The 26015-nt window shown below is 41.7% G+C and overlaps 1 protein-coding gene across 1 annotated transcript in view; it reads right to left on the bottom strand.

The window, feature by feature from the left end:
- The window catches only part of ADAMTS2 (ADAM metallopeptidase with thrombospondin type 1 motif 2), a 173291-nt gene that overhangs the window by 45675 nt on the left and 101601 nt on the right, over positions 1-26015 (bottom strand). The window contains exons 4-5 of the mRNA XM_064672116.1: positions 12737-12939; positions 1650-1733 (exon numbers count right to left, since the gene is read on the bottom strand). Of these exons, the coding sequence (XP_064528186.1) occupies positions 1650-1733; positions 12737-12939 (287 nt within the window). The remainder of the gene's footprint in view (positions 1-1649; positions 1734-12736; positions 12940-26015) is intronic.

Here is a 26015-nt window from a genome sequence, read left to right as displayed (position 1 = left end):
CCTCCACCCCACTCTCCTCTCTAAAGAAGATTAATATGAAGTCGATAACTTTCAAAGTATAAGTGGACAAGTCTTTGCTCTTCACAAGAAAATAAAGATTCTTAAAAGGGAATGAAGACTGCTGTAGTTACTGTCTGCCATCAGGAAAATGGCAAAGTTATCAGAGTTCAGACTGGTACAGATTTATGGAGTTGAAGATAGACACACATAACAATTATCGAATATCCAGGAACTAAAAACTGCAAAGAAGTGATTAGCCCATGTACTAATTCTGTTGGCTTCCACCAATATTGCAACCTCAGATTTTTATGAGATTAGTCAATCTGCAATCCCTCAAATTGTTGTTGTAACAGCAATCACAAAGATATTTCAATTATTTTGTAATTAAATGTTAACTGCGCACACCAGGAACTTTCGGTCACAAAATGGCAAATATGACCTTTTTTACCTTTTATTTTAGGACATACACCTGATTAAGCTTATCCAGAATATGTAACTTCATCATCACCTACATCACTGCAGGAAAAGCAGAGATGAATTCCTGTGTTTAGCCCTCAGATGGGGAAGCTCCAATAAAAAAAATTAACCCAAATCCAGGTAACCAGTCTCCAGCAGAGTCCAGACTAAACCTCAGAGCTCCCTCATTTGCACCAGGGAGGAAAATTCTCAGCTGACATCGAGCAAGGTAAATGGGTGAATGTCAGTGGAGCTTCACCACTGACACATCTGCACTGGCTTTTTGCCGACAACATTCCAACAACTTCCACGAACAGACACAGGGTATTCCAGAACCCAGGTTCACTACATGAACATGCAAATGCCAGCAACTCCAGTCACAGAAAGGTGCCTTAGACTTTAACACTCTGCTCTGAGCAGCTGGGCATGCTGCTGTGTTAGAGAGCACTAAAATCACATGTCCTTAACCAAAGCATTTATCAACAGACTTGAAACGCCCTCTTCCTGTTTCCATGGAATTTGATGTTGATGTGGCAATAATAGGGCACAGGTACTGAACTGATCAATACTTTTGAAACGCATTTAACATTTTGTTCCTCTGTACTCAAGTTTTGCCTGTGGAGTAACCCCTTCCATAGGAACAGTGAGAGAAAAAGCACTTAATATTCTTAGTTACTGGTTTGATCTGCAGAGCTCTTGCCTTCCGGCCCCTATTCCACAGAACTCCCATTTAACTTTAAGTACATGTATAGTCCCACTTACAATAAGCACAAGTATAAATGAGTTCTTAGAAAGAGGCTGTAGCCCTCAGCATCTTGCAGAACTGATCTTGTTTTTATTGTCACTTACATACACTTCTACCAGAACACCTTGTGTTTTCTTTAGTAACCAAAATGCTCTCTATGTTTTTTAGATTATTCCAAACAAATCTGAAAAATACAGACTGCCACAACTAAGCAACAACTTCAAATGAGAAAGGGAAAACCCAGAAGAAACTGAAATTATTTGAAATGTGAAACTCAAATGGTAAACAAATATATATAAACATAAAAGATCTTTATATTCATAGACTGGTAAAGACAATATGTGAATTACAATACAAAACCAATACAAGTCACCATTAACTACACTGTTCATAAACAAATGAAGTTTATAGATATTGATATTCTCCATTTAAATTAACCTTTACTTACCTTGCCATAGCTCAGCAGGATTATCCTCACCAAGACAACGTTAATGTGAGCACCCAGGGACTCATCATGATAAATTTCATTAACCTGCAAAAGAGTTCAGCACTTTAATGATGGTACTGGCAGCAAGTAACTATGAAAGCAGTGATACAGCAGTACCTTTTATGCTTTGTCATTAGTCCAGAGACCAGTTTGTGTTCATACATAAAACATGAAAAACCCCACTAATGCGAGAGGGAATGTTCTCTTTTCCAGGCTCTGTTGTAGCCTCCCAACAAGTCATAATTCAAGAAATCATTTAAGATCAACACATAATTGGAGACTGACAGGTTGACAGGTACATAAGTGCCAGCCTAAATGGACTTGGAGGTATCATGGTGCACCTACATGATGCAGCAGAGCTGACCCTTGTGTGCCTGCTGGAGCCTGGAGCACGGTAATCCAGGCAGAATCCCAAATATCTCTCTGCTGGGCAGGACTACAGGTGGGGAAGGGGACAGTGAGCAGTGGGACAGGACCTCTCTCCCAAGAGCAATTCACTGAACCAGCTCAGCTGCACCCTGCAACTCTTCCATCTGGGACCCATCACCTCACACTCTGCCAAGAGGATACACCTCCCTCATAAAGCTGGTCAGGCACATGGGCTGGCTTTGTAGTCTGTCAAAACTCATCAGTGTTAAACTCTGCAAGCAGAACAAAAGCTACAAAATGCCAGCAAATTAAAACTGCCTTTTTTTTTTTTTTTTTAATATTAGAGCTACATAACTAAACATGCACGTGGGAAAATCAGCCCAGGAACATAGAAAAGAAAACTGTAATTATTTAGAGAATGAAATGTGGATGAATAATGATTACTGAGGAAACACTACTACATGCAAGCTAGGCAAATATTAACTGTTAAAGAGGCTGATTTAAGTATTCAGTGATGAAGACTGCATGAAACTCAGCCAAGTGGCAGGGGTTTAGCTTTACAAATTAGAAGAGGCAGATGAGATTCCCTGCAAGGCAAGTACCTCTCCTAAAACCTCCTTCCCTTGGTAAAGGTTGCACCAAACTGGACTGCTTTGCTGGCTGGACCTAAATTTCATTTATTCCTGCAAACTAGATTCATTACTCCAAGCTAATAAATAACTTTCAGAAAACCTTTCATTTGAAACACGGTAAATAACATCCTGTTACTTTCATCAGCCCCAGTTTTAATGGCCCATCTTTTATCTCTGCAAAAATCATTAAAATTAAATGCATCAGTGTAGGCTTTGCTAAGCAATCCCCGTTGACATTTTAAAGTGAATTTTAATTCATTTCATCCGTATTTTTTGATAGAAGGGCTTTATTTTATGCTTGGTAGATGTCCAAGTTTTCAACAGTCCTGAGTAACCTGTGCTGATGGGTTGGAAGTGGTTTGGCTGAACCACTACTCCAGGAGCAGGTTCACACCCTCCAGGTCACCTGCCCAGGCACCTGGAGAACATGCTGGGGGATGCCTGGAATCCAAGCTTGTTGCTGGTTGATGGGCAAGCAGATCCTTGGCTGGAAGATGGTGGATGAGGAACCCATGACTATAATTGGCTTCAGGGGCTGCTATTTTCATTCAGATGTAGAAGTAGCTGATGTGTTCAGATGTACTTTGTAAACAACCCCTCCAGAAACTGGATAATCTCTTTACATGTCTAAATAAGACTCGAGAAAGCTAACTTCATATTCCAATAATTTTAAAAATCTCTTATTTTTACTCTAAGGACCATTGCTGAACAGAGATTATAAAGAGGTAAGACATAAACACATATTTTGCTTTACAAAAATTCTTTCACCCAGGAAAAAGACCCATGTGCGTTGTCAAGGAACTCAGAGATAATAATTTTCCTCCCTCTTTGTGTGGTGAGAAGAAAGCACACGGATATGAGGTTGAAATAAGCTGTAAATTACCTACACATGAAATGAGTCCTAAACCAGAACTGCTGTGTACAGGGGACAGCAAACACAGCATGTAAATAAGTATTTAATTAGTTCATAAAGCATAATCCAAATTGCTCTCTCTCTCTTAACCTAAGCCTCTTTTAACAATAGTTGGGTAACCGAACAACTGTATCGCTGTTCTGTGCCAAAGGGAAACTTGGCTTGAAAACGTCGATGGAACAGAATTAAAACACTGCTTGACTGTTCATGCAAATGACATCTAACAAACAAACTGTGAATGAACAGAAAAGCACAAGCACTGTAAAAAGCTGCTTGATTCTCTTGGGATCTTGGATTTTGTGCAAGACAGTGGGCCAATTCAAAGCTCTGGGTCTTGGTTTCATTAATCAGGATGAGTCCAACCTCTCTTCACAGAGCATCTTTCTCTAAGCTAAACTGTGGCTTTGCTAGTAGTGTCTCACTGCACATAGATAACATGCTGAAATAGATGCTTTTCTTTTTTTCCAGCATGGCCTAAATTGCACTTATTTGTTTCAGGAAGCTAGTAAAGTTACAAGATCCAAGCAGCTGAATGTTGTGCTCTCAAACATTCATGAAAAGCGCACACAGTTGCCTCCACGATCAGATTCTCCAAATTTCCACCTGTTATTTCAATAGGAAAGCAGAATTGAGATAATGCAGCACAATGTATAGGGCAGAAAATGACCAACCAATGTGTGGAATCAGAAAGCTCCAGGCTTGAGAGCAACTCACAACTTTGAAACTTACTGTTTCAAAGCAGAGGTAATCAGATAGTGGCTATACATGTTCAGATGTCTGTGCAATAAATACGCACAGGTGTGAAAACAAGTGCATAGTACTTTCACAGCACTGCATCTCCACGTACTTCAGTAGGACATCCTGGTTCGTACCAACAGATCGGTACAATCCTGGATCAGTATGTCTAAAATTAAGTTGCTGCATAGGAAAAGAAAGGACAGAGTCTATCCCAAAATCACAGCTCCTGAACTGAAGGTGGTGAATGCATTAAATCCTGTTAGATGTCCTAGAGTGATTCAGCATTTATAGAGGGTGATGAAGAAGGCTGGGTAAATCTCAAAGAATTCAAAGCACAGTGAAAAACTCTAAAGAGACTTTCATCAAGGTATTGTAGTTCACTAACTATTTTGGGATAACTTTGCTTTCTTTTTCTGGGATATTTCAAAGGAAAACATGCATTTCTATTTAAAGTTTCTGTTTAGAAATCAGGCTGGCACAGATTGGTGCTACATAAGAAAAACAAAGACTTCATTTACTTTTTTCATCTGTCCCTCCCTGCTAATTTTATAATTCTTCTGCCTTGAGCAAGTTTCAAGTCAGCGCAGTAAGCACATAGAATACATCAAAAAACTAAAGGCAAGCCAGGAGTAAAAGCAGCACTGGAAAGTTTTTAGTATTGAGCAAAGCAGGCCCCAATCCTAAAAGGGAATTTTGAAAGCTGCTGTAACACAAATAGTAATCACTAGCCTGCAGCTCAGCAAGTCCTGGTGCAGAGCAGGTTACCTGCTGATAGAGCTGGCAGGGCTTTTGGGGAAAGTCAGGTGGTTCCCTCAATCTCTAATTAAACTGATGTGCAATAGGAGAACAATCTGCACATTTTGGCAAGTCATGGGCAAACTCATTCATGCAGTTTGAAGGAGTTCCCAGCCTTGCAAAGTTTGTTAGTATCTGCTATGCAAAAGGCAGCCCTCTTCATCACAACACGACCACAGCTCCATCCCGCTGAACCATAAATCATCGTGTTTGTCCCGAGGCACACCCTCTGCAGCTCCATGGCTTGTGCCTTACGCTCGGGTGGGCGCCGCTTCCTCGGGCTCCTGAGCACACACACCCTGTGGACATCTAATAGTTTCCACCTCAGGCCACCATCAATGTCAAACAGCTCTGACCCAGTGACAGTGGCCGTCAGAGGGCACATCTGACCATTTGGAGAGGGCACAAAACAAGATGCATCTGGTTTTCCAGCCGCCACAAAGTGCTGATCCATCCAGCCTGATTAGCCTGCTCTTTGATCACCCAGCGTCCTTACTCAACTACTGTTGCAGAAACTACCGATGGCTACGTGCTCCCGGGCAGAGCAGGGACCATGTGTGGGTCTCTGCCAGAGCGATACTGGAGGAGCTGGAGAGCATCAGCTCCTTCCCCGTGGGATGGCAGAGCTCCTGGCAAACCATTGTTAGAGCCCAGCCCGAGACGCAGCTCATTCATCAGATCGTAATTATCTGCAGCAAAGCCTCAGTGCCTGGTGGGCATCCAGTGATTGTCTATTTCTGTAAGAAACATCTGTTTTGAATTACAGAATAGGAACCAGAAATGTCATGGTGGATACTGAGCACAAACTTTTGTAATCTGACCCTCCCAAAAGCGTTCCCCTCTCACTTTATATTTCTGTGGTCCCACTTCAAACACCACTATCCTCTTCGATTTTAATCACCTCCCTCATGCTTTTGAAGATCCCAAAGTAGCATTTCTAACATTCCCAAAGCTTTATCTTAATCCCACAGGAATAACATTACATCAATTCCTTGGGTGGATGTACTATGGTCACACAGAAAGTCATCAGGCAAAATCCAGGGTTCCCAATCTCCCTTTCTAGTCCTTACAAGGCATTTCCTAATTTCCTCAAAGAGGAACTTTTTTTCCTGAAATCTTTGTTGAGCATCACAAGGAAAAAAAAAAATAATGAAAGCACACAACACACATGAAACTTAAAGGTCAAACTGTGATCTCCAATTTGGAAAACATCTATCATTCTGCTCAAAACCAGAGGCAACAGGCAGTTTTAGAAGAGCTTGGCAATGTACATTACAAAAAAAGAGATAAGAATCTGACATTTTCTTTGCAAATATGAGCCCGAGTCCTGATTTACCTTCCCTGGTGTGAGAGTCAGTAGATGTTACCAAGTCCAAGTTAGCTGCTTCTGATCAAAATGAAAAACATTCCCCTGAGCAGATGTGTTGGCAAGGCACTAGGTAGCTTCATGTTACGGGTCTCTATCTCATCTTCGACTGTAACACTGGCTTCAGAAAGGTCACAGACTTTGTTTTCTGACTTCATGACTAATTTATTTCTCTTAGTTCCTCCCATAGGCTCTTGGAACTCCTCATTTTTGCCACAAACCATTGCTCTGAGTTTTTCTAAACACTGTAAATTACCTTTGCACCAAAAGACTTGGTATTTTTCTGAATTACTGTGTCAAGATCATGGTAATAAAATCAACTATAGCATCATAAAATAATTAAGCAGATTGACTTATCATGTTACTACAAGGGATAGGGGTGTCAATCCAATAAATATGGTGACCTCTTCAAATCTAAGTGGTTTGGTTCAGAAGAGCATCCAGAATTTGAAAGCTGATCCTAATTATCCACACTCCATCACACCAACCACACTGTCACAACTCAAAAGTCCCTGGCTGCAACCTTTATGGCTAAAACTCATGTTGGTATTTGGAGTAAAAGAAAAATCTATCTTTTAACAGTACCTACCCTCTGCCTTGAGGATGGTACCAAATCCTGTGTGATGCTCTGTCCTGTGTCCAACAGGGCAGCAAGGCACATTCCAGGTAATAATAATGAGCAATGCTCACCTAACTGACATTGGGAATAATATCCCTGTGAAAATGAGCACAACCTGTAAGAGTTCTGAGAGGGTCTTTCCTGTGGGAGCTCCTGAATTCCCAGTCACAACTACAACTTCCACTGGAGGGTAGCAATCAAGATAATGAACAAAAATAACCCCATGAGGCCTTTTCAGACACTGTTCACACCAGTCACAATTCCTGGTTTATAATGATCCACCTAAACGTGGAGTTAACTCACATACATATGTTTAAGCTTTCAAACAAGCTGTAATTCAGCTACTGACAGCTGAAGTGCCTCAGATGAATAGAGCTGGACTTACATTTGTTATTTGTGGAACTTCTTAGAGTTAGTACAGCTTTCAAGTGAGCATATTGAAATAAACTGATTTTAAATAATGAGCATTGGTGTCTATGAATTATTTAATTTTAAAAAATCCAGTCAAATTCCACATTACTGAACTATCCTTCCCATCTAAAAAAATTGCTTTTTTAGTTTAAAAAGCATGATTCTGGAGACAGGGTGCCCCATTATTTCAATGTATTCAATCATCACTTTCTTTTTAACAGCTTGAATTAGACATGCTTTCAAGGTTTTTATCCAACCGTCAGTTAGAAAACCGATGGCATTTCTGCCCTCTCCTCTCATTAGGGACTTGCTGTTCTGTACCTGCAAATCTTCATCCCTCATCAGCCAGAGAAACGAAAGCAGAAATCTCATCTATAGTAGTAGTATCATGTACATCCTATTAAAGAGGACAGATAACATATTCAACAGCGCCTCAGGGCCACAATTTCAAAGACATATGTAGTGCTGAAAGATGCAGGTGAAAGACTCCAGGGACTTTCCAAAGCCCCCAGCTGCATGACTCCCATTGATTTCAGTTATTCAAATGAAAAGTTATTTAATGTATTTATTCTGGAGTTGAAGTTTCACTTGAAGGCTGGGAGATACATAAACCCATAGGCTAATTTTTAAAACTGATTCTCACTAATTTCAAAAACAGGTAAATGACTAAATACTCAGATAAATCTAGCCCTGAGTGAGGCATAAATCCTATTTAGGGTCTCTCTGCCTTTGAAATAACAGCAGTTATGCACCCATCTAGTTTGAGGAGGTAGGGTTTGTACCGCAAATATTTTGGCCACATATCCATTACGTGAATATATATAAATATTGCAATATCACATCTTTTACAGTAAGGGAATGGAAAGGAAATGAAAGATTTTTACCCCTGAAAATTGTCCAAAGATAAAAAAATATACCTCCTTTGTAGACAAATTCTTCTAAAAAATAGACAAGGATGACAATTTCCAGCATTAGAAAATGAGGTAGTTGAGAAATTGAGGAATATTGTGGAGGAAGAAAGACAAAGGATACAAGAAAGAGCTAAAACAGGGGCCTGACTGGGAAAAAAATCCACCATTTGAAGAGAGGCATGAAAGTGGAAGACTTGAAGTCAAGACAGATGAAGCCAATACATACAAAAAACCATTTGCAATTGAGCTTATTTGATGAGACTTTGCTATTTGGAATGGCCGAAATATTGTAAGATCACACATTCTACCTCTGACTCTTCAGGAAGTTTTGAAGATATCCAACCTGGATGTGACCCTAAACACAGGACTGTAGCAGCTGAAATAGTCACACTAGTCAATAGTGCAGGCCCAGCCTGGTAAATGAGAGGGTCTCAGGTCTGCTACTCTTCCACAGCAGGCAGCAAATGTCCTGCTTAATCCTGGAATCTCTGTTCAAGAGGGTTATGAAATGATCAGAGAATTTCAGCACTGGGGCTGGCTACCAACAACACCCACCTTAGAATCACAGAATAGTTTAGGCTGGAAAAGACCTCTAATATCATCAGGTCCAGCCATCAACCCAGCACTGCCAAGGCCACCACTAAACCATGTCCCCAAGTGCCACATCCACACATCTTCTAAATCCCTCCAGATCATTGATAAAGATATTAAACAGTGCTGGCCCCAGTTCTGAGCCCTGGGGAACACCCCTTTTGACTGGCCACTACCTGGATTTAGTTCCATTCACCACCACTTTTTGGACTTGACCATCCAGCCAGTTTTTTTACCCTGTGATCGGTGCACCCATCCAAGCTATTTAGCTCAATGACATCCACTCAGCTCCCTGCTCTCCCTTTCAAAGCATCCTGCAGTGAAATCCTTTCGTTTCCCAAGGAACAAGATGCCACTTCTCCAATGCCTTGCCCTTTTCCAATATTTCCCAAACACTCGTAGAACCAGATAAAATCCCTGGGGTTTTGAGACGCCTTCTTGCAGAAATTGAATTACCTTCCGTGTTCTTGAGTAACTACAGAGCTACAAGTTTCCACCCAAATCCCTCTCCTCTGTGGCAATGCTCCTGCGTGCTATAAATACAAAGTTAATTTGTGCAATGTGTGGGCTCACGCTTGGAAGTGCAGAGGACTGTGCAGGCTAATATCCTTCCCAGGAAAAAACACAGCATGACGTACAACTGAAAATGGTGCGAGCGAGAGGCAGCCGAGGGTCTCTCAAGAGAAAACAGTGGAATATTTTCCAAAGGTGGACTGAACGTCCTGTGGGTGCTGAGCAGAGAAAAGAGAGGAGGTCAAGAGAAACCAGAGTTTTTGTATGAGGAAATGACTGGAGGATGGAAAGGCGGTGGCACGAGGCCGAGCTCACTGCAGTGGAACGGCTGGCGCACAGTCAGGGGATGCGTGGCTGCAGCCCAACATGTTAAAAATGCTCTGGCGTCTATCACCATTTGTTTGGGAGTGACTTCATTTCCAAACTTTGGGATAAATATTAGCACAGCTATTCAAGATAGCCAGGACACCCAGCCCCTGGTTTTTTTCTCACTTCATGGCTTTTAGGTGTGGACTGTAACACATCACTTAAGCAGCACAAAACAGATTTTACTGAATTTACAGTCGTTGCACTGGGCTTGAAAAGAAAAATAAATTGTTTTGATTGGGTTGGTGGTAGGGTTCCACCCAAGATTCCTGGGAGAAGTTAGTTAAGGACAACTGCTCATGCCATCACTCACAAGGAAATCAAGAAAAGTGGAGAGAACCAGTTGTGCTGGGAGTTGCTTCTGGGAAAGTGGTGTTGTGTCCCAGGAGGGAGAATTCACCTGGGATTGATTTAATTTCTGGAAGCTCAGAAATTCAACTATTTGATCATCCTCTTATCTCCAGTAAATACTTTCACTACTATTTTATTCAGTTACCATGCATTCTTGATTTTATGCTTACCAACTTGTTACTGTACAAAGCTAATTGATTCTATGCTTAATGCCTTATTGTTGTAGGAAGCTAATTGATTACATCCTAAAATCAGCAAGAAACACACAATCTGATGGTTATGGAAGGATCTTCCACCAGATTTAAAAATACAGTTGGAATTTTTTGTAGCTGTCTCTCTTCTTTTGAGTGACCTTGGACCTACACATTTCATTAGAAACATGAAATGGTCCACAGCACCACCTGGCATCTGCAGTAACAAACCCCTCTTGCCTCTCTATACTGGAGCTGGAAACAGGACTGGTTACCATCACTCATCCCTCTGCTCGAATACAGACTCTAGGAACCAGCTGAGTTTTGAAGAAGGGAAGAACAGGACAGCACTGATGACTGCCCAAGACCATCCAGAGCCTCCTCAAGAGGCCTTGGGGATTTCAAACAGCTCGTCAAATTTGGGCACAAGGCATGGGATACATCCTCAGTCCCCAAAAGACACGTTTCTACCTCAGAGCTCTCAACAGAACAATTGTTGCCTATGCCAAGAGCTGCTGTGCCCTGTGGGTACAGTTACACAGGTTGCACTTTCTAAACCACTTGCAGAGACAGCATGCTTAGAGTTGTTATTTCTTGCAATTTGTGTGTTGGATGGTTTACTAAAATTAGGAAGAAGTATATTCCAGAGTTGGAACATTTATGGCTTCTTTACCATTACTGTATATTTTAATTCTTAAAAATAGATTTAAGTGACATGATAAGTAAAGAGTCATGTTTAATCTATTTTGGCCTGTTTGCCACATTCCTGGTTTGGCCTGTTTGGCTTGTTAATTTAGAGATGCATAAAACCATCTGTTTCACTGTAGACTTTGTTTTAAGCCTCAGAGGAAACAAACCACACAAATAAATGAAATTCACTGTGTCATTTCTGTTAGAATATATGTATTTACCACCATCAGAGCAGACACCAAGGACCTCATAACTCTAATGTTAGTGCAGGTTTTTAACTATTTATAATGCTGTTATAAAGAGTTGGTGCAACTGAATTTATATCAGACAAGGGATTTTCTTAAATCGTATTCCACCTCTCATTTAAAGTGAAAAACGGTGATACTCTGCACATTGCTAAAAGAATGTAATAAAGAAAGAAAAAAATAAACTTCATAATTAAAAAAATACATCTTGGAAAAACTACATCCCAGGCAAATGTACCTAATAGCCTGGATTTCTGCCTCTGTGGTTTGTAAAGCCAAAGGAGCCACCTACATGCTCATCCTCTTGACATGACTGCAAACTTGAGCAGTCAGACTCCATTTGTCAAAAACAGAGCAGACCTACAATTTTTTACTCAATGCTATTTCACTGAGAACACACATTCACTGAACCTAAAGCTTTTCTGGATGTTTTTTTGAGAAAAGACTCCTGTTCCAGATGAGAAGGAAGAAAGTAATCCCCAAATGAGTTGTCTATGAAGGGGGCTGCCACTCAGTTCTATTTTTTGGGCAGAAGAAGGAAATATATTTTGACTTTGATCTGTAACAGGGATGATTTTTCAAGACTTGATTCTTTTCCCACAAAATAGTGTCCTTGCTTACTGAGTTGGATACTAGAGGGCTGCTGTGTCTGCTGCACTCATGTTTATAAATAAAAAGTGGTTCTTTCAAATATAATATTCCCTAGTGTATTCTTTCATCCCTACTGCACTATATAATCTGTTGCACAGACTATGGTTCAGAAGATTAAATATTTAACTAAGGAAACCTAAAGATGTCAGTCATGGAGTAAACACTAAATCAATTTCAGAAATTTCAGTGTTACACTACATAACATTTTACTGCAGGGCGAACAAGGAGCAGCAAAGTGCCCTGGGACCTAAAGTGGCTGTTGAGGAATCAAAGAATTTATCTGAGTAGTTTCAAAAATGTGAAAAAAAACCAAGTGAAATTTCTAATAGAAGCTTATTTGAAGACAGTTCTCCAAACCACATTTCTCAGCAAGAAGCTCGGATTAAGGGAATATACAGCTAAAATGTAATGACTTCCAAAAACCTGAGCCCCCGCTGACCCTGTGCCCCCAGCCCACCAAAGCACGTAAGCGAGACTTTGAACATTTTAACAGTTCCATACTCATCTTCTTTCTTGGCCCCTTTTGCCTTTTTTTCTTCTCCCCTTTTGAATTTTTTGAAAGTGGCCTGGATTTCCCTCCTATTACCTCCTGCCATGAGAGAAATTTGTTATGTCTCCTTCAAATGGGCCAACCCAACCTACATTCCCGGTCCTCTCAGCGCCTTCCCACAGGGCGGTTCGCGGGGTTGTACTCACAATATTCATCAGGGTCAGCAGGTACTTCTGAACGTGTTCTTTCCCATGGAACTGAACAACTGAGTCATCAACCCCCAGAAGGACTTCAATGTTGTAATCGTCCTCCGTCGCGTGCCTTCGGTGGCGCTGCCTCGATCTGTGCACCTGGTCTTCAACAAGGCTCAACGCGCTGTCGAGATTATCCAAATTAGTGAGGTTAGCAGCTGGAATCAAACAGACAAACAAGTCATCAACCAAGAGAGGCTCAGGCTCAGGTTTCAGCTAAGCTGGTATGAATTTGAAGTAGCAGCACTTGTTATGTTCTGGGTGTTATGTAACAGCATTAGTTTCGCTTAATGTCAATTAAAAATTACCTAAATGAGAGAGAAATGTGACCCAAAATGTTTTTGCTTTGCAAAGTAAAAGCAATGCTTTGTGTGTAATACTGCATAATAAATACAAGCCCAAAAGGGCAGCAAGGTCATGCCAATGTTTTGAGGAGAAGAATGGAGCTGTTTGAGGTAAAATGCTTGTTACTTGAAAGTACTTTAACAAAAATTCACTATTCAGGGGTATTGTGCTACCCAGGGTAGTCTACATTTCAGAACAATTAAAGATAGACACCCTACTTCAAAATCTGATCTTACTGCCCACAGACTCCTATTTCAAGGCAGGTGCAGTTGCCAATATAGTCTTTTTCTATCCAGGCAGGTAGTAACAAACCAGTCCCCTGGATTCAACCTTTTAGCTCCTTTCCTAGATACACACATGCAATCCAGCAGTAGTGACATGGATCTTATTTATCATCACAGCTCAGGACCACATTTCACTCTGAAGAATAACAATTATTAGCTTTAGTATCATTACTATCATTTGCATTACGAGAGCTCTGGATGTGCCACCAAGAACCTCTTGATTTTAACACATGTCAGAAAAGACTCACTCAGAGAGGTGAGGAAAGGCAGTGAGGTGGCTGTGGGTTGAGTAAAGGCTCCCAGCGCTTCACTCACAGGAATACAGTGGGAAGCAAAGGGAGGAGGCCAAAGCCATCACATTCCAAACAGAAATAAGAAACGACTCCTGGAAATGCTATGAAAGTGGATTCTCCATCTTCATTTATTGAAGTTTTCACATCAAAACTGGCTGCTTGAGAAGGGCTGAATGAGTCACCAGATCACTGGGCTCATTACAAGAACATCTGCGCTCTTGCCTGAAGACCTGCTGCCTCAGGCTGCTGTGTCAGCAGGTCCTGGGCAATGTGCAGCCTGAGCAGAGTCCCCACAGCTCCCCTCTGGGGTGACAGTAACGTACTGTCCTGCACAGCCTCCGGCTGCCAGGAAGGACACACACCAGGCAGTGATCCTTACTGCCCCAGGCCTCTGTGCCTTGTGTGGTGAGCAGCTTGTCTCTGTGCCTCCAGGAGAGACCTCCTGTCAAAGGACAGTCCTTGAAAGACACAGCTCCTTACCATTTCTCCACCAAGCTTCAAGGACACGCTTGTCCCGAGACCCACAGCCACAGGTCACCACACTGCCCTGGCAGGGCTTCCCTCACTCATTGGACAGAGAGAAGGTCACACGTGGTAGTTCTGCATCCCCATGGAGCCACAATGTCCTTCTCCCAGCACAGCAACATTTAATGCAGCTAATAAGCACAACCACCATGTTCTCACTGCCAGCCTCAAGGCTCTCAGCAGCTTCTGCTCCCGGAGCCACAAGTTTTCAAAATTAGTCTAGTCAGAATCTATGATGTAGCATGAAAATTCACTCTCCATGCAGAACCCAGCTGTCACTCCCAGGTGTACCATGGAGGGTGAATGGGTCTGGCCTGGCAGCAATGGAGACAGATCTTTATCAGAGCTCTAAACCTGCCAAGCAGCCAGCTCCAGCCCTGTCTCTTGGTTTACTCCACCAGGAAAACTTTATTGTTAAAATTTCCTTGCTAGAGCCCAGAGGTAATGACTGAGCCATCACAGCGGTCTCAGGGGACTTGCTGTGAGACCGTGGGGCAATCATGTATTCATGATCTGTAAGGCAAATCACAGTTCCTGTAAAATTTGACCATAAATCTTTAAATCCTCTCTAGAAAGGAAGGCCTAGGCTGGCAGGGCCTGCAGGTCATGTCCTCTCTCTGCTGCTCACAAAAAGCTACAGCAATCAGCAGCAAGGCCAAAGCTATCAGAGCTGCTATTGCAGAACAGCAGAGCTGGACAGGGGGGAGAGCCTGAGCTCTGCACTGAGACTGCAGATGGGCAGCTCTGCTGGCTGGGGGGCTGCTATTTGGCTGGGTGAGTGGTTGGCTGTCAAGGTATCTTGAGCTTTTGTGCTTTCATCTCTTTCCCTTATGTGTCAAAGTCAAACTAACTCCGAGTGCAGTATCTTTATTCCTGCTGTGAGTAAATCAGCCAGAGGCAAAATGTGATCCTACCATCCTGCAGTGAAAACTGCCTGTCCTCCCTCTTTGCTCCTCACTTCATCACTGTCACACTATAGCCCTCACAGTCCTGCCAGCTCCTGGGAAAAGTTATCAGGAAGTTCCCTGGAAGTCATCTCACTGCCAGTAGGTGCCAACCAGCCACTTTAAATTTTCTTTGGAGCATAAAAATTCTCCACACCCGCAGTTACCTTCACCCCTCAAGTGTTTCCCTCTCAAGAAAACATGCCCAGTGGGCACTGGTACCTCTGACACCAACACTTCCCAGCACAGAGAAAGCCACACTGGCTCCAGCTGGCACTGGAACCATCCCAAGAGCACCAACACAGCTCAAAGCATTTACAGCAGTAGCTGCAAGATTTCTGGTTCACATCCCAACTTCCCACCAAGTGTTCTTTCCCAGAGGCTCTCCCAGGACAGGCAGGGACGCCTCCACACACGCCTGACCACAGTGCACCACGGTGCTGCTCTGCCTCTCAGTCTCTTGGATGATGAATTGTTGGATTTGCTGGACCATGCTGTGTTATTCCCATGTTGAATTTGCTCCTAAATGACTGTTACATCCAAATGGAATTAATACCCATATCTTACCAAAGAGCAAGCGAAACAAAGTTGCATCTGTAGTAAATGAGCAATTTGTAGTGTTTTGGCATCTCAACTTTCCTTGGTCAACATCAGTAATTTTTCTGTATCATTGTACTCCAACAATATGCTAGAAAAGCTCAAAAGAAAAACTCCAAGAACTGAATAAGACACCAAATTCCTTCTTAATATTTTCTCTACTACCTTCCTTCTGGTCACCCCTGCACTTTGCACAGTAACATCAAAAAAGTCATCTCAACCTGCACTGTGTTTTACTAAATCATGTCAAGACCTCTCCATCAGCTGTTAATTTTCAGCAACTTTTGCCAGATCAACCACTAATTATTGGTGCCAACTTTGTTCTCCATCTCCCAAGAGCAGACACTTGGCATTTGCAGGCTTAACAATAGCCTGTGTTGAAACCTTCTTGCTCCTGCTAGGAAAAACTCACATTTGTGCAAATTAACCACTGAGAGACAAGGTTCTATTTTTCTCTTGTGCTGCTCATCCAGAATAAATCAAAGAACAGCAGCACTCTAATAGTTCATCCAAAAATCCCTCAAAACCCCTCTTTTTTCTATAAAGCCAGCTAAAAACTCAGTAGTATTTCTGTGGTCTTCTCCCAACACTGCAGACCATCTTCCAGTGAAAGTGCCCAAGTTGCAGATTACTTTCGCCTTTGCAGGTCTTCAGAAGAAATCTCTCTCTGCAACAGTTTGGGATGACACCACCTTATTTTCTGAGAGTTTTTGCCTTGCTCATTAATGTTTGATATCATGTGCTTTATGGAAACCTAATTACATGACATCTCCTCATTCTGCCTTAGCCATCATGGCAGGCAAAGCTCAAACAGATGCTCTGAGTTACTGAAGCATGAACACGCTGCCTGCCATGAAAATCGCCTCTCCCTGTGTTTTCTGTCACTCCCTTTAGGACATCCAACAAAAGCACAGTTGCTGGCTCATGATTCTTGTTTTGGTTTTTTTCATGACCCCTTTCAAAAAGGCTCAGGGAAATACAGCTGCACCTACAGCTCTTAAAGAGGCCCTTATGAAATGACTGCACTTTAACTGTAGTAGATTTAGGGTTCCCCAGTCTCACAGCAGCGATATTGTCCTAATAAAGCAGTTTCTAATTTTTACCTCCTCTTTCTGACAGAGAGAAGGGAACTTTCTGGCAAGCCCAGAGCAGAGACTGGGATGGGCAGCTGGGGGACTGAACTGCATGTCATGTTCACAGCTGTCATCTGTGGCTTGTCAGCACAGCAACGAGCTGGAATTTTTTTTCAAACCTGAGTGTGCAGCATTCAGACCAGCCAGCCACCATTTAAATGCAGCTGGTTTGCTTTTATGGACACTTCATCTGTCAGCGTGGGAGCAGACGAACACCTGAGCTGACTGCTGAGCACCTTCTCTGCAGCCACACAAGGAGCAGCACTTTTGATGCTGATCTCCATTCCTGTGACAGTCTCCTGAAGGGACTCCCAGCTTCCCATTCCTTGCTGCAAACCACCAGCTTCTTTGTGGTTGTTTTTTTTCTTTTCACCCCAGTGACTCAGACTGAGCACCAGTGAAGCCCAGGTGGAGCCTGCTCTGCTGTGGTGGCAAACATATGTGGATGGCACAGGAGCACAGGGCACCCAGCCCTGTTCAGCTGCACCACAGCTGGTGGCAGTGCCAGTCCAAGCCTGGGACTATGATCCCAGCACAGGCATGAGGCCATCTACCACTTGGTGCTGCAAATACAGGAGAAACAGGCTGTGTGGTAGGGAAGCAGGAGGCAGGGTGGACTTGCTTTAGCTCAGCTTCCCGCTGCTCAAGTACATCTGCACCTCTGGAAAAGTACCAGACACCAAACACCCTCAACAGCTTGACAGAGAACTGCTCTTTTGGGAATTGCACCTTAAATCACAAGTCATCTTTCTGCAATGCTCCCTGCTGCTCAGATGCTGTAGGCTTCTGTTGTGTCTGTCCTCCGTGATCAACAGACTCCCAAATTAGCCCCCAGTTAGCCTTTTCGTGTATTCTATAAAAGCCCCCATTTGTCCTCTATGGTAAATTGAAGCCCAACCCATGGAAGTTGGAGTCACCAATGAACAGTCATCACATCTTGATTTTTATGCCCTAGTGATTTTTTTCTCCCACTTTTAAGTTCCTTGATTTGGGGTTTTGTTTTTCATTCCAGTTGCACACAATCATGATGTGTTTTGTTCATTTGCTAATCAAGAGTTCCTCTAATATTTTAATTTCTTTAAAAACTTACTTCTGCTGGTTTTACAGCCCTGCTCACCTCCTTCTTTGCTTTCTGTTTTGTTTTCCAAATGTCCTCTACTTGTCTTTCTTCTCCCCCTTCACCATCCTGCTCAGCTACATTGGTCTTTCATAATTTATAAATCCCTTTCCCATAGTACAGTCTGCATTTGGACCCTTCTGCTATAGATCACTCATAAGAAAACTGGGTAAAGCCAGCAAGGAATTAAAATGGGAGAGAGCTCCTGTGATGTGAAAGCCAATGGAAAATGGTCTAAACAAGAGAAGCAAATCCCACACAGTGCACTGGGTACATGACACAAAGTTAGCCCTTTGTAAAAGACATTCCCAGGAGGACATTGCCTCAACATTTGATTTTCATGAGCTTCTTGTGATTTCTTGAATCACAGGTTAACACAGTGGCTGCTATTTGGTAATTCATTTACCAAGAACAATTATTGCAGCAGAACTATCTTGGGGTTGTGACCAAATTCTCCCTCTTCCACTTTTTTACATAAACTAAAAGTAAGACCACACTAGTAGACTAAAGACCAGGCATGCACCAGGCATCCTCAACAAGGTTATGAATCCTCATCCTGCTCTTATCTGCAAAGCAGCACTCATTTAAAAAGAAACTCTTGGGCTGCAAGCCTTGGTAACCATATGATCTCATTACAAGCTCCCTGCCTCTGAGTTTATGGTGATGCTGTTTTGAGTCAAATCACACTTTAACACAGAGCCTGCTCCACCTTTCATCTGACTGGGGGAGTTTGCCACGGGTGTTGGGGTAAGTTGGGCTGGGCTCTCAAAAGTAGGTCTCAGACTCCAGCTGCACAAAGGCCAGCACATATGGCAGCTGAACTCCCACTGGAATGATCCAGTCCTGGCATTTGAAACCAGGAGGAGTTCAAAGTATTTCACAGTATTTCATATACTGTATATTTGGGCCTTTATAGAGTAATTCTTGTAAACTTCTTGGGGCAGAACAAGTGTCCCACATTTGCAGAGTGAAAGCACATTCTTGCAAACACAGGCACAAGCAACATTCCTTTTTTTTCCTTGTCATCTATGCGACAGCACAGTGACTCTAAATCTCAGGAGATGCTCAAGTGTCTGCCCAGATCATAAAATAAAAGAATGGTTTGGGTTGGAAGGGACCTTAAAGCTCATCTTGTTCCATCCCCCTCCCATGGGCAGGGTCACCTTCCCCTATCCCAGGTTGCTCCAGCCCTGTCCAACCTGGCCTTGGACACTTCCAGGGATGGAGCAGCCACAGCTTCTCTGGACAACGTGTGCCAGGGCCTCCCCACCCTCACAGGGAAAAATTTCTTCCTTATGTGCAGTTGAAACACAGATCAGAGAATCTGAGTTATGAAGAACAAAGAAGCTGAAACTGACTGAACTGACAAAATAGAGAACTTTCAAGACTGAAAAATAAAAAATTGTCTTTTCCAAAGGATAAACCAATTAGTTCAGTGACAATGGCCAGGTAGATGCCGTGGCAAAATGGCCAGGCCAGAGGCACGAGGAATAACCACAGTTAGATGTTGCCAGGGAGAACTTTTCTGGCAAGTCACAACAAAGAGAAAAGTTATCACAATACCAAAAAGAAAAGTTGAAAACTAAATTGATCTCATCAGGGCCAGAGTCACACAATGAATAACAAAGATGAGAGATAATTGCACTGGTAAAAGATTAAGTGAGAGCGAGGTAATAGAATACCCCAGGCTAAGCTTTTTTTTTTTTTAAATGGTGAAACATATTGTGTTAAAATTTTAACTTTCATATTGCAACATAATAATCAGAAAGGGGAAATGAAAGAAATGGCAAAACAGCCAGGCAAACCAGTCTATGTGACCTGGTTGAAATGGACTTCTCTAAGAACTGAACACAAACTTTTTCCAACAGCAAAATTTATCCTTTGGAAGATTTTCAGCTGTCAACCTTACTAATGCTAACACAGGCTTCACAATTTAGCACCAAATAATCTATGAGCAAGACGTTCCACATCTAGTGCTTGAAAGTAAGCTCAAAAAGGGGCAAAAAATCTACTCTAGAAAATTAATTTTTTGGGCCAACTTCAAAGTTTCACTGACTTAATTGATTGCATCTGAGAAATACTGTCTTGCAAATATTTTGGCAAGTCATTGTAAACTGGCCTGTAGTGCAGAGCCTGTGACTTGCAAAACAAGGTGCCTGATTTACCACATCACACTTGTTCCAAGAGCCCACAGTTGACCCTGGAAAAGGGCTCCGTCCCTTGAAAGTCCCCGAGCACACGTGTGCACCCAGGCAGGGCAGGCTTTGCTTCACAGCACTCACACAGAGCTACAAAAGGAGCTCTCAGTCTCATTTGCAGTTAATGCATAATTAATTAAACTGCACAGTTCAGCCACATCTCCAGGCAGGCGCTGGGCGCAGAGCCAGAGCTCCACGAAGCTCCAGGAGCCCCAGAGATCCCACCTGAATTCCCAAAGGCAGAGGATCCGGAGCCAGTCCACAACCTGCTTTTCCTGACCAGGCTTTAGCCAGGTGTTTATGGGCTGTTTGAGTCCGAGTCTGCCACCGAGATACTCAAATGAGATACTCAAATGTCCAATCCATATTCCAAGCATGATTAAATTACAGCAAATTAGCACATTAAGTAAGCTGCCAAGCTGACCCCCTGGCTTTGTAGGTGACATGTCCAACAATCCCACTTGCATTTTTAACAGAATGAAATGCCAAACCTTGATAGAGGACCTGAATAACAACAGATTACAGGGGGTGGAAGCTGTCTTTCCATGAGCCAACTATTCTGAAAGAAGGGGGAATAAAGTTTAATTACAGTTTAAGAAACTAACATTAAAAAACACACAGGCATTAAAAAAAAAAAAAAAAAAAAAAGAAAAAGTCAAATTCCTACCCAGTGCAGGGGGCTGAAAAGATGGAGAAAAGGCAAAGAAATACATAAAATAACCATACATCATCGGAAATACTACTGAAGCAAATAGGCATTTTTCCAATGCTTTTTAGCCATAACCTCAAGTCTTGTCTTTTGGTAACATTTCAAAATGGAATTATCCCATCCTTTTAAAAGGGGAGCGCTTTTCTCGATTATAGTCTCACAAAGTTGTAAATTATACAATTGAATGTTCTCAATGTCAAGTAGAACATAATATAAATCTCATCAGTGTAAATAATGTACTGCACAAATGACTGTGCAAACAGCTCCTGTTTCTTACATAATCATTATGATCTTTTAATTAGACAAAGTAAACAGTCTGCTCATTTCACCAGGTGAAGCATAGGAAGAAAGTTTCCCAAATTCTAGGGTAAAAACTACGTGCAATTTGCAGTATCTATAAGTTCAACCAACTTCTTATACATCTCAGAATATTGTGCCATAAAAAGGTTAATTTGAGTGTCCCAAGAAGAAAACCTCAGCTGGGCAGGCTGAACAAAGGCAGTGCAATACATGATGCCTTGGCTACTTACACTGGCAGGATTTAAATCGGAGCAAAAAGGAATTATAATTTTACCTATGTTTTGAAAATATCCTTGTTGCTAAATCTGCTTGGACCTTCTGCAATAACAAACCCAGCTGCAATTGATTGGGGATTGTAGGGAAGACAAAGCTCACTTGGAGGACAAGGGAGTTTCTTGGAGGACACGGGAGTTTCTTGAACATCAAAATGACAGTAGAAAACCCTGAAAGAGAACCAGTCTCTGCTCTAGGGAAAGTGCATGAGGTTTATTCCCAAGGCATTTCAAAATCAAGGGCCAAGGCTTCTTTGGCTATTTGTACAAGAGCTCTGAATCTGTCAGGCCCTGCAAAAAGCAAACTGAGAAATGCTGCCCCTCTGCTGCTCTGCCACCAGTGGGTGAATGGGACGCAGGGTCTTGGTGATAACAGCAGAGAAGAGATGTTTCCCACATGCAGCATTCCTCATGAACATGGATCAGGGATGGAGAGAGGGGGAAGGAAGGCAGGGAGGAAACAAAGAAGCTGGATGGGTGTAAGGACATCAAAACTCTCAAGTGAAAAGGCAAATTAAGAGGCACAGGTCAGAAGAACATGAAGTGAAAAGAAATCATGGTACATCTTCCTGCTGCAGTTCCCCACTGGCCTCAGGAAGGCAAAGCCAGGGCTTGCTCCCACCTCCCACTCCCCAGCCCTGAAAGCTGTGTCCTGAGAACAACCCATGAGCTTTAGGGTGCACAGGGATGAGTGCCAAGGTTTGCCAAGCAAACCTTCTCCCCAGCATGCGTGGGCAGGGCTTTAGTGTTTCTTTTTCAAGATAAATTTAGCATTAATATCTGTGAGCTTTAGAGGGATTAGAGCCAGGTCAACATGCATTTAGTTTTCTGGCAGGTCCAAAATATTTTTAATTCCTTTCGGGTCAAATTGACTTGAATATGGATTTTTTTTTAAAGTGAAGAAACAAACAAAGCATATTAGTTCATCTGAAAACATGTTTTACTCATTTGATATGAAATCAAGCACTTCAAGTCTCAATGCAGAGAATCGTTGAAAAATATAACATATTCCAAGGGAAAGAAGGGAGATGGTTTGTTTGAAACCCACTGCCATGAAACCCCTCAATATTTTCAGGATTTTTTTTTTTTTGTCCACGTGAAGTTCAGTGAGAAATTCAGAATTTTTTTATTAATAAAAAATTTCCCCTAACTCAACTGCAAGTGCCAGGACTTAAAAGAGTTTCCATTTGCCTCTCTCCACCATCTACCCTGCTTCCTCCAAAGGAATGATCATCGTTTTAGGACCTCTGTATTTTTATCAGGTTATCTACATATTATTGATAAGCAAGCTGTACCTAGCACTGTCTGACTTGCCCTTCAGATTGGCTCGTAGCCTAATCAAACTGAGGTCATTGCTCTGCTAAATCAGATGTAGTCAGTAGGATGCGATGCTCCTTGGCAAGCAACAGACAACTCTGCTATAGGGACAAATCAGGCTCACTACATCTCAAAATAAAAGCCTTTCAAGAATTAGGTGGCAAGGAATTTATCTCCTGAATTAAAGACAGTGTCATCTTTGTGCAAATAAGGCTTAAAGTGGTCAGAAACTGCATTTGTATTCACCTTGCAGAGTGCTATAAAATTGCTTTAGTATTAATGACTGCTCTTCTCTTACTACAGAGAATGAAATCAGACTTTGGAAAACAAATGCACAATGTCCAATAAGAAGGGCTGGGAAGCCTCTTATATATATATATATATATATATATACACACAGACATGTATAGATACACATACATGTAATAATCACTAAAATAAGAGAACTTTGCATTTTAACAAGGTATGATGGTGGCTGGAGGGTTGGTGGACAACTCACTTGATAACTAACATATCAAGTCAAACATTGGAAAAGTATCAGAAACAACAGCAAATTGAGATATTAAATTTTTAAAAACTCAATTAAATTCTTTTTAAATGATGTTAACCCAAATGGAAGCTGAAAAGGCTAGACAAGTCAATGGCTGTTAAAGAAATAGTGGAAGCTGTTAAGGGTAAAACTAGACAGCTGTTCCAAAGCTCCAGGTAGTTTCTGCCTCCTGAACTGGAACAGTATATAAAGACCATTTAGCTTCTAACCTGTTATTTTTGTAGAATAAATGGGAAATGTCAAAACCAACACCAAAAAAACCCCTTTCAAATTGCCTTACAAAGCAGTTGCTAGAGTAATCAAGAAGTTAACTGAGATCTCTGCTGACATAACTAGTAAAGGCTTGCAGTAATTAACACGTTCTGTCTAAAACTGGAAGAAACAGTGACTCCAGATCTGAGTTCCTGCAATGAATTACAGGTTTTATCCAAATACTGGACTTCAATTAATTGAACTCTATCATCTGTTCCTACCTAGTTAAGAACTGGCTAACCAAGCCTCTCCTAATTTACTTGATTCTAAAAAGGCCTGTGATCAGTTGAACAACAATCATAAGAAGAAATGGAATAAATACAAAAACCTTCCACAAATCATCAGCTGTAACACCACAGTTTATGTTCCAATTTAAAAATCAAATGGTAAAAAGCTGTCCACAAGTATATTCATCTTCTCTATTCTTCCAAAAACCTAAATATTTAGATAATAGTACTGATCATACCAACTCTGATAATATTAATTATTAATGTGTACTGTGCTAATAGAAGTAATAATATGGTTCCCTAATCTGAAGTCAGAACAGACTCTATCCTCTTTCAGTTCTTGCTGGGCAATATTATTCCTTCAGTCTTTCAACACAGAAATTCTTTATATTTTCCCATTACCCAAAAAAGAAAAGTCTACCAAGCTAAAAGTTAACACTAACTGAAATTACTTTAAAGAAATAAAGTGACATTTTATAGCAATAGGGAAGCAAGGCTGGAGGGAAAAGCAATATTTTTTGGCTGCTGAAAAAGGCACACTTTGGGTGTCAGGGTCTCTTCAACAGATTATTGTTCCCTAAGAGCAGCTTAGGGAACTGTCTCCTCAGCAACAAGAGTACCACAAATACTGTCTCCTTCAGTCCACCTATAGTATCTGTTCACCCAGATCTGAGACCATAAATCTGTGCTGAAAAATAATGTTTTTGAAAGTCATACAAAACAGCATTTACTTGTCTGACAACAGTGCTGTTCAGTTATGCAATAAAACATGAAAGTACTACAGTCAATAAAGACTCCACTTTGCTTTGGTGCCCTGGAAGCCCCTAAGAGTCCTCAACAATTATTTTGGACTTGCAGGACTCAGAATGATCTTCTTCAGTGTGAGAGCTGGACACGTATTTATTGGAGCTGACACTAATCAATACCCATCACTTTCTCCCTGGTTTCAACTTTATTAGCAAACTGATATCAACAGCTGCTACTGTCCCAGTGAGCCTCAAAAGAAAGCCAAGGGTTGATGGTTTCCAAGTGCTCTCATTGCCTGGTTCTCCAGTTTACCTTCAAGTCAGCTCCAGGCTGCCTTTCAGTGCAAAGTTTTCCATTTGACCTTTCCTGTACTTCTCTTAGGATCAGAGAATTTTAATTTATTACTTTTCCACTCTTTCCAATCTATTTCTGGCTAATCTTCTCTAAAATTTCTGAAGCATTCGGAAAGGTTTCTTACATTCTGGTTTTAGTCCAAGGTGCCTTAGTCTGAAATACTGCAGTGCAGCTGGGCAACTCTTACATTTTGCTGAATAACTGATTCACCAAAAGCAAAGTTTTTTATTGTTTTGAAGTGATTTTCAAATCGAGCCACAGGGTTTTTTTAGGGATTAAAAAAAATCAAAAATAGTGGAGCAAGGACTCACATTTCATTTTGGTAAACATATATTCCCCAATGTGAAAGTGCCTGCACCTTTCCAAAGAACTGGAATCTGTGGGAGTTCAACACAACGAGCAACATAAATGAGATCCTCAACCCTCCTAACTGAGAGCTTGTTTTTTGCAGATACTCCCTAGCTTTAAGTTTTCACTCTTGACCTTGACTTCTTGACCACTTGAATGGGAGACTGTTACCCAAGTCCAAAGCAACGATCCTTAGCCTGGCTAAAACTCAGGAAATAGCAACTCTGAGCAGCCAGCTGAAAGCGGGGAGGGAGGAACCCACACCAAAAAAAATACACCACCATGAAAAAAATCACAATGAAAAAAAGGGAAGCAAAATAGCTAGTGAAGGGAAAAATCTTTTAAAGGTTTTTCCTTTTTTTTTTTCCCCTCACAAAATGAGTGTGTCAAACTGTGGTATGAAATTAGTGCAGCAACCATTGCCCATCACATGAGTTTCAGCCACCTCTTCTGACCAACGGCGGGCTCTGCAGTGCGATTTTTGTATTGGGGGGGAGCTAAATATTTCTGGGCAATTCCACTAAAATTACATTTAAAAAATTCATCTGCAAAGCCAAGCAATGCTCTGGGAGAACATCAGTATTTGGAACTCCTAAAGCACGAGAAAAGTCAGCAAAGAACAAAATGTCTGAAGCATTAACCTGCCAGGATTATAACTTAACGTCACAAATTTCAGGTCCATTTGAAGTCTCACAACAGAGAAACTAAGGAAACCGATTGAA

This window comes from Pseudopipra pipra, chromosome 15, assembly GCF_036250125.1.
Source record: "Pseudopipra pipra isolate bDixPip1 chromosome 15, bDixPip1.hap1, whole genome shotgun sequence".
In the NCBI taxonomy this organism is placed as follows: Eukaryota; Metazoa; Chordata; class Aves; order Passeriformes; family Pipridae; genus Pseudopipra; species Pseudopipra pipra.
The sequence above is the reverse complement of the archived record's forward strand: the minus strand, read 5'-3'. Positions and strand labels throughout refer to the sequence as shown.